At 43.9% G+C, this 9778-nt stretch overlaps 1 protein-coding gene across 4 annotated transcripts in view; it reads left to right on the top strand.

Moving 5' to 3' along the window:
• Nucleotides 1-2081: 2081 nt before the first annotated feature.
• ESYT2 (extended synaptotagmin-like protein 2) overlaps nucleotides 2082-9778 on the top strand; it is an 84928-nt gene continuing 77231 nt past the window's right edge. For 2 of the 4 annotated variants that reach the window (XM_014945022.1, XM_014945021.1), the window contains exon 1: nucleotides 2082-2611. In XM_014945022.1, the coding sequence (XP_014800508.1) occupies nucleotides 2249-2611 (363 nt within the window). In that variant the 5' untranslated portion in view covers nucleotides 2082-2248. The remainder of the gene's footprint in view (nucleotides 2612-9778) is intronic. The other 2 variants (XM_014945023.1, XM_014945024.1) reach the window with 2 other exon arrangements.

Raw genomic sequence — 9778 nt, 5'->3', positions numbered from 1 at the left:
GCCTGTAGGTGTTTTGAATTCCCTAGAAGATCCAAAGCAAGTAAATAGTAATTTCAATGCCTGGATTACCATACAGTTGTAAATCATCGGTTTTGTTACTCTTTTTGTATCATTTGGTTGTTCTCAATTTTCATCCTGACTAACCTAAACAGAAAGGCAGAGAACACACACGGTGTCAGTGGCAGAGAGAGTAAAGAGCAGCATTAGTCTATGGCCAGAATGTGCTTTGCTTAGAGTGGTCCATCGTGTCCGATTGCAGACACGGAGGGAATCTGGAAAGATGATACAAGAGAACAGCACATTCAGTTGTCAAGATATGGATTATTTTTCCAATTCTGCTGTGCAGCACTTGAGCAAACAACCACTCCTTTTGCACCATTGCCTTTCAGACTCTCCATTTCTCTGGGTGATTGAGATGAAGTTGCTTTCACTTCTTAAGGAAATTAAGCTTGTGCACCTTTCCTATTTGACAACTTTTTACCCTATTGGCTAAATTTGTTCTCTCGGCCCTGCCTGCAAATGCTAGTCCCATAAAGTCCTACAAATTTTATGAAAACTGGCAGCTGAAGAAAGGAGCAAGGACCCTAAGTGAACTCACACTAAGTGAATGGTTGGCTATTTAAAGCCCAAAGAAAAAAGCCTTCTGGTAAATGCTGAGTTTAATCAGCAACTGTGTACCAGCAAACTGATTAGCAACACAGCTAAGGACAAGCAACAGCTGCCCCTTAGGTGACAGGAAGGTTACATTAAAACTATTGAAAAGATAAAGGAATGGTGGGAGGAATAATGTGGGAACCAGGTGTGACTGTGATAAAGGGATACAGAATCACAGAATCTTCTAGGTTGGAAGGGACCTTAAAGATCATCTTGTCCAACCGTCAACCTAACTGACAAAAATAGACACCCACACAACAAAGAAGGAGCATCATCACTAAACCATACCTCCCAGCACTACATCAACCCGTCTTTTGAACACCTCCAGGGATGGTGCCTCAACCACCTCCCTGGGCAGCCCATTCCAATGTCTGATAGCCCTTTCAGTGAAAAAATTTTTCCTAATATCCAGCCTGAACCTACCCTGGCGCAACTTGAGGCCATTTCCTCTTGTCCTGTCGCCTGTGACTTGAGAAAAGAGACCGATCCCCATCTCTCTACACCCTCCTTTCAGGTAGTTGTAGAGAGCAATAAGGTCTCCCCTCAGCCTCTCCTCATAAGACTTATTCTCCAGACCCCTCACCATCTTTGTCGCCCTTCTCTGGACCCACTCCAGCACCTCAATGTCCTTTTTTATGGTAGGGGGCCCAAAACTGGACACAGTACTCAAGGTGAGGCCTCACCAGTGCCCGGTACAGGGGGACAATCACCTCTCGTGCCCTACTCGCCACACTGTTCCTGATACAGGCCAGGATGCTGTTGGCTTTCTTGGCCACCTGGGCACACTGCTGGCTCGTGTTCAGCCGACAGTTGACCAACACCCCCAGGTCCTTTTCTGCCAGGCAGCTCTCCAGCCATTCTGCCCCCAGCCTGTAGCGCTGCCTGGGGTTGTTGTGACCCAAGTGCAGGACCTGGCACTTGGCCTTGTTGAACCTCATCCCGTTGGTCTCGGCCCATCGATCCAGCCTGTCGAGATCTCTCTGCAGAGCCTCTCTACCCTCCAGCAGATCCGGTGCCCGTTACCGGCGGGCAGTTGGGCCGGCTTGCCCCTAGGAAGAAGGCGGGCGAGTGGGTCTGAGGCGACCATCTCCTTCTTGGCCCAGATCCCGCCGTGCAGGGGCGAGCCCGCGTTTCGCAGGCCAGGCCTGGAGGGGAAAGGCTGAGAGAGGGAGTCCCACCGCCCCGGGCGGCCGGGCCTCCCGCGGCCCCCCCCTTCTCGGGGGCCGAGAAGGGGGGGGCCGCGGGAGGCCCGGCCGCCCGGGGCGGCGGGAGGCGGCGGGGCAGAGCCGAACAGAGCGGCGACCGGGGAGGAGGTGCCTCCCGGGCACGGCACGGCACGGCACGGCACAGCCCATCCCGCCGCACCGCCCTCAGCTCGCCGCGGCGGCGGCGTTTTGGGCCGGGCCGCCCCGAACCCGGAAGCGGGCGGCGGCTGGTGTCGGTGCGCGGCGTGCGGGGCCGGGCGCAGGATGCGAGGCGCCGCCGCCGCCCTGCCCCCCTGCCCGCTCGCAGCCAGCGCCCGAGGAGGAGAAGGAGGAGGAGCAGCGGGAGGAGGAGCGGCGGCAGCAGCAGTAGGAACCGCCGCCGCGGTAGCATGAGCGGGGCCGCGGCTAAGCAGTCCCCCGGCGCGGGGTCCGCCGCCGATCCCCCCGCCGCCGCGGAGAAGGCTGCGGCTGGGGAGTCGGTGCCGGAGCCGCCGCCGCCGCCGTTGCTGAGCGTGGACGTGACGGGCTTGGTGTCGCAGTTTGCGAGGAGCTTCGTGCTGATCTTCCCCGTGTATGTGCTGGGCTACCTGGGACTGAGCTTCAGCTGGGTCCTCATCGCCCTGTGCGGGCTCTTCTGGATCCGCCGGCACCGCGGCGGCAAGACCTCCCGCCTGGGCCGGGCGCTCGCCTTCCTGGAGGACGAGGAGGAGGCGGTGCGGCTCAGCGTCTCCTCCGCCGATCTGCCTGCCTGGGTGAGTGGCCAACACCCTTCGGCGCTTCCGAGGGAGCCGCTCGCCTCCCCGGGACCTGCCTGTCGCCCACCCTCCTCCCCGGGCTGCGGGGTCCGAGGCTGGCTGCAGGCCGGAGCGCCGGAGCCGGCCCGGCGGCGGGGAGCGGGGGTGAGGAGGCGGCTTCTCCCGCGCCCCTGGGCTACTCGTCCCGCTTTGCCAGCCCCTGTCGGGGCTCGGCGTCCAGCGGCGTTGCCGCAGGCGGAGGGACCGTCCCTCCACCGGGGTGGCCTGTCCCCGCCGCGGCCACCTGGTCCCGTGAGCGCGGGCGGCGGCCGCCGCTGCCGTGTGGTGACATCCCTGGGCGCTGCCGGGTTGTCCCTGGCAGGAATAAACTTTACCTCAGGGTTAGGGTTATTTTCCCTTCAGGTGCCAGTGGCACGCACGTCTCGGGTGTAGTGATGGCCCCCCAGCACAGATTTCACCGCTCGGGCAGGAACCTATTCAAAAGTTGTGATTAGAGGCAGGCAAAGTTGGTGTCTTAACGGGTTCGTGGTTTTCAGTAAAGCTTTGCTTAGTAGGGAGCGACAGAGGGATGAGGTGGTGTTTCTGGCTGTTTTCGGGGCTGTGTCATGAGGACTGAAGTAAAGGGGCTTTGGTGGCCGTGTCTGTGCTTTGCCAGGGTGGGTTTTAAAAGGCTTTATTCAAAAGTGGAGTTTTCCTTTGAAAGTTTCAGCCTTTCTAATAAGTCTTCAGAGCTACCGGGGTGGGGTGTTTTGTTTTTGTTTTTTTTTGTTTTTTTTTTTTTTTAGCTGAAACTCAGCTTCAAAGTTGAATATTTTTTCTTTGTAATTTTTACTTTAGAGGCTTAACGATTTTTTTTTTAAATCGGGCCGACATCCAGCCAGCCGATGGCATCAGTGCTCATCCAGGCCACCCTGTGTCCTGCTCTGCCCCGGTGACCCGCTGTGCAGAGCTGGTGGCTCTTTCGGTCTCCGTACCTGAAATCTTGAGGGTTTCTACTAAGACTTCCCATGCAGTTTCTTTGCTGATGACCCTCTGCTCCTCAGTAATAGCCATCCACATCTCTGCTGGGTTCTAGTGACCGTGCATCGAGCAGTGTTGTGATGGTAACTATCCAAGTAGCTGTTTTCATGTGATCACTATACCTGATGTCACCTGTCCCAGCTCTTCTAAGGAAGTTAGAGGAGTTCCAGACATCTGAACAGTGTATAGGCATGAAATGGGAGGCTTTTTTACCCCTTCTTTTTTTCCATATCTTTTACCCACGTTCTAGTGGAAGATCGTGGTTAAAAACGGGGACAGTGTTTAAACAAGATAAGGTGGTTTTACCACTTGAAGCTGAGATATGAGTCTTGAATAATGTGGTGAATAGCTTTTATATTATCTGTAAGTTGGTGGTTTTCCCTCCTCTCCTCCCCCGTCCGCTCCACCCCCAGTAATCATGCAGCCATATAATGGAAGTGATCTGATTTCATGCATTTAAAATGAATTAACTGAAACTAGATTTGTTGTGGAGGGTTGTATATAGTAACTATCTGCTCGTAACTAAGGAGTAGATATTTGAGCTTAGTACTGTGTGTAAATTTTATTTTAAGTAACAGTTTGTTTCCTGTGATAAAATGGCAATTGATTCCTGTGTGGAGTTGTCCAAATAACTAAAGGTTTAGAAAGGGGCCTTTTGACTGAAGTCGGAAGCAAAAAAATGATAGAGAGGAATGAGTGCTGGCTGCAGATCCCTGCATATCCTATGGTATTATGAGAAAGCAAGTGATCAATATGCAGGGTTTCCCCAGAAGTGTGACCTTCTGATACAGCAGTTGGCAGATGCATTGTAAATCGCTCTTGGGTTTTTTTTTGTTTTCTTTTATTATTATTTTTTTTAACTTTTTTCTCTTTAATCATGTTCTTAAATTTTAAAGGTCTTGGTTCTTTCTTTTCTGCTGACATATATGCTATATTCTGGAAATACCATGTTTCCAAATGTAGCTTCCAGATGAAATGCAATCTGGAAAACAGAAGTTCTTCTGAGAACTGAAGGCCCACTTAGATCAAAAGTGGTCTTCAGTGTCTGCTGCCATAGTCATTAGGCTTTATATGAGTCTTTTTGCTGTGTTAGTAATGTGTCTTGGAAAACTGCTGTTCTCCTTCCTTCTGCTTTATGTGTGTTGTCTTGGAGATTCATGGATTTCAGTCATATTTCAAGTAAGAGCTACTGGATGGTATCTGGAGCCTGATATCTCTTTAATAGGTATAAAGTTTATCTGTCTCAATATGAACTCCAAACTGGTGTATGATCCCTTGGTTTCTGGTCAAGGAAATAAGCTTTAAATTATTGGAGTAGGACAGTGCTGTGTTTTAAATATAGGAAATTTTTTTACTCTTCTGGGACTGAAACTGAGATATAAACCATTTTTCAACTAAAATTATGTAACATCCCAAACATTTATTTGACGTTTGGGATCTTTCTGAGCTTTTGATAGGAAAAGAACTTCAGCTGTGTATGTAAAGTTTGATTCCCCCCCTCCACCTCCCACCTTGGGATCGATTGCTGCTTTAGTGATTCATGTCAAGTATTCAGTAATACTGCATTGAGTTATTTATTTTTAAGAAAGCGGTTATTGCAGGAGAAGATGTTTCTGCTGGCAATGTGCTCAGTTACGATTTGGAAGTGATGCTGCTGTGCTATCACACTAGAGTTCATAATGTTAATTATTAGTTTCCTAAATTAGATTTTACTTCTTCCATGAGCAGGTGGTTATACAATAGGAATATTCTTTACTGTAAATGTAAAATGAATTATTTCAACGTGAATACAAGTTATGTTATTTAAAATGTCAACACTGAATTATTTAAAAGAAATATGTATGTGCTAAAAAATACTTCGATTACTGTCTTCAAAGAAAAAGATCTGTACTCATAGACTTGCTGACATGTAGTTACAGCTCTGCGGTGTGTTTGGAAGATGTCACTGATCATATGGGGTGGGAGGGAGCAGAGGTGGGTGCTTTTCCAAGTCGCTTAAAGCGAGGCAGCAGAATTTACAATGCAAAAGGGTTGGGTATCCAAATAGTGTTTACTTTAAAGTTGACATTTCCCCTTTCTTAGCAACGTTTTTATACACTAGATGTATTTTATACTGGCGTGAATGTAATTAAAATGCAAACATATATAAGGGAAGTAGAAATTTACTTATCACTACTTAAAGGATAGAAGGTAGGAAACCAGGATTCTTGATTTTTAAAGGCCAGGTGTCATGTTGCCTGTTAGTTTCAGAAGGGTAATGGAATTTCGTAATCTAGGTGGTATAGCTTTTTTTTTCTCAGAACAACCGGAAAAGCTAATTAATTTTGTCACTGTAGGGAGTTTTAGTTGCTTTATGTGACTCATATAACATGCCAACATATCATGTTTGATTTCTTTTTTGAAAAGTGAAACTTTGATTTCTGTTTTCGTCAACGTACAGATAAAAAGCCATGCTGAAATTTTCCCCCCAGATTAATTGTAAATTTGGCCTGGTACCAGGAGCTGTATCTGTGTGCAGTCTGTTAGCAATCAGCAGGGGACCAAAATAGGAACAAATCTTAGCGTTTTTAAATAATTGATAGTGAAAACAGATTTAGACAGTTTTCTTTATATCCCTAACCATGTTTTATACAGAAACTGAAATTCTGTCCATTATTATAGTAAAAGTAATGCCATATTAAGACATTAATTACAAGTCTGATGTAGCATTTTGGGTCCTACAGACTCGAGTTTTTGCTTTAGTTTGGAATCACTTTTAGGGTTTTACTTTCTCATTTAGGTTAAAGGAACATAAATATGTGTTGTCACCTTTTTAATTAAACTGATTTACTGTTCTATTGTAAAGAAGTCTGGTAGATCTTTCTCTTGGGAAGCTGTATGAAATTCTGGCAGGCTGTGAGTATTATGAATTACCATTAAATTGCTATACTACTGCTACACCTGTAGGGAAGAGATAATGTCAGCATCTACCCTTTTCACTAGATATATAGCTACAATAATCAATAAAATTATTATCAACCCATGTTTTGTTGAGCATTTTTGCAGTGATGATGTTCAGTAAAGCATTACTTCAATGGCGGTTGCGTATTTTGTAGTTGAATGTTGTGTTGAATGTTGAACAAACTGCTAGTGTTTAAGGGATGAGGAACTGTTCTGAATAAAAGCAGACTTTAGAACATGTGTCTGAAAAAGGAAATTGTGTTTTATAACTATGAAATTATTTGTATTTAGTCTCATGTGTTAGAATGGAACATGCATACATACTTTCCCCCTCCACCAAGTCCTTCCGGTGAGTTTCTTGTCAAATACTCCAATTATATGGTTAAAGCAACAAAGACTTGGGTTTTCCTGATGTTGGGAAGGCAGATCCAGTGTTTGTGGGAGATAAATGGTTAGGTTGCCCTAACTGCAGAGTCGTGTCCTGTACTGAATGACATCTGCAGAGAAGGTTGAGGTGGTTACACACTTACGTGTATTTGATGTGAAGATTTCCTGATGTAGAATCAAGCTTGCTAACTGGATCTTATATTGATAGTTCAGGACAGGAATCTCCAAATAATTCTTGCTAATGGTTAAGGATGTACTCATTAAAACTGATAAACAAGTGGACTTCTCCAATACAATGTCAGTTTTTGATTACCATAGAAGAAAATGATCTTCCTCTACTAATTATACCTTTGGCTCGCGCTGTTGTTACTGTAGCTGTAGGAATTGTAGGTGGGTTTTTATACAACATACTACAAAAAGGAAGACTGCAAGGCATTGTGACACATTCTTCTGATCCTTTCTCCAAATGTTAGTTGAGCGTGTTAGATTGAATTTACAGACGTGTGATTTATAAGAAAATTTACTCCCATGTAGAGCTACTTAATGCTTAGCTAGATCTAATCAGTTTATATGGTGAGTTCTGCAGATGGCCACGTACTCCAGGCTTCCAGCCTGCATCTGGAAAGTGTGAAGGGGTGTGAGTAAGAATAGAATAATAATTTGTGAGTACTTAACAACTGAAGTCCACGTCCTTCTTCAGCCTGATTATTTTCTTGCAAAACTGTCTTCTGATCTAGGTGCCTTATAATGTATGTATACATACATACCTGTATTGTGTTTTTTTTTTTTTGGTTTGTTTTGGTTTGGTTTTTTTTAGAAGTATAATTTGGTTTAGTATTACTTCTTGTAGTCAAGAAGGTAACCTGGGTAACTTTCTAAGAATATCCCATAGTTAAAGGACAGATGAATGATGGTTTTAGGAGTCGAGAAGCAGAAAAGAAAAGGCATTTATGTTGGACAATTGATCATATCTTCCTGTTTCTCAAATAAAGGCTTCAAGTTTAATGTGTTAAAGCTATGCTGGGATGATGTCTGTCACATAACACATTCTCACACGTTGTAATGTGGTAAGCGTCACTATGTGATTCATGCGTAAAGATCCTTTTCCAGAATATTTATGGTAGAAAGCCACGTGATGAACTGATGTTTATGAACATGATACCAAACTACTGAAGAAAAATATTATCCTGGCAGTATTGGTGCACTCCTTGAACTGTTTTTATGTGCCACAGGCCTTCTAAATGTGTTTGTATTATACATTCTTTTTTCATATAACAAATTGATATTATATAACAGTTATTACTGACTTTTGGGACTACTGCTAATGTGTTCTTTAAATGTACTCTTTCTCTGAATAACTACGATATGTTAAAATGTATACCAGTTTGGTGTTGGTTTTTTTTTTTAATTTTAAATTTGCATTTTAGTATGCTAGTGATGTTTCCATGCCTAAAGAGTTTTGCATATAAGGGCTGGCTCAGCTTTAGCCATATTTGAAAACGTGGGAGTCCTAAAGATCCTATCGGTAAAGACTGAGGTTTTGTGGAAGAAAAAAAAAAAAAGTCAGGAGTAGCAGTTGACCTTTTCTTCCTCTTCTATAAGAGGCACATCACAGAGGGTTGTTGAATATGAATTCTAGGACTTTTTTTTTTTTTCTTGGCACATGAGAGCCTGCTGGAAAATAGGAATATGAATCAGGGCTATTGTCAAAACATTTTCATTGTAGTTTTTAGTAGTGAAAGCCTGTTCCGGAAATATTAAGTATTCAAAAAAATTCTTTGGTGTCCTGTTCTTGTTTTTTAAAATTAGAGAAGAGGCAGCACTTTGTTTCTGGTAAGATAAAAATCTTTGACTTAAACTGCAGTAAAAATCAAATTATTTATCTCCTCTTTATCAAATTGTCACCCATTATAGCACTGAAAAGGTTCTTCAGTTACTGAAATTGCCTTTAACATCACTTCTTTTGAGCTTTGCAACAATTTTGTGCTGACCATATGCCTGCACTGAATCTGACGTGTGAGTTTTATTGTAAATTATGAAGTCTTAAAAGAATGCTAATTTTTAAATATCCTCTGTAGTGTCTGAAAACAGTTTGTCAGAGCCTTTTAGTAGTATATCAGATACTGAAAGCAGCAGTTCATGATTATAAATTAACCCATGCCATTGATTTGGTGTGTTTCAACATGTAGATACAAGGGGATCAATAAAAGAGTATGATTCTTCTGTAAGGATTACAGAAAGAAGATATTTTGTATGAGACACTGGCAGTTTAGATACAGTGGGTGTTTTGATCTGTGAAGTGTCATCTTGCTCTTTGTTTTACCTTGTTGTTGTATAATGTAAACTAAATCTGATACTAAGGAAGCTTAGAACAGACACCCCACCAGCAGCTTTGGGGCTTTTCTGTAGCCTCGCAGAGGCCAGCGTCTAAGTTTTACGTACCAAGCTTGACAAGCCAGCAGAACTTCAAATGTAGTATATGTAGAGTTGCTTTTGCATGTTCAGGGGCAAAGGAGAAAATGAAATCCTTATCTTTGGGTGGTGTTTGTGAACACTTAATAAAAATAAAGGGAAATACACAGAGATGGATTATTCAACATAGAGTTGAATGTGAATAAAAACAATGGGAAAACAGTACTTTGATAAGAAGATGGGAGAGTGTTTTCATTTTAAATGACTGTTTGAATTAAGTAGATTATGAAACAACTCTTTAGGGAGGTCTGGCATTTTATCACTTGTATAGCTTATGGATCATATAGCACTTTGATATTTATGGGTAAGGTTTGTTTCAGTTGATGAGAGAGTTCTGTGAAGTTT

Source organism: Calidris pugnax, unplaced genomic scaffold (assembly GCF_001431845.1).
Source record: "Calidris pugnax isolate Ruff unplaced genomic scaffold, ASM143184v1 scaffold54, whole genome shotgun sequence".
In the NCBI taxonomy this organism is placed as follows: Eukaryota; Metazoa; Chordata; class Aves; order Charadriiformes; family Scolopacidae; genus Calidris; species Calidris pugnax.
Note: the sequence above shows the minus strand (reverse complement) of the source record. Positions and strands in the feature narration are given on the sequence as shown.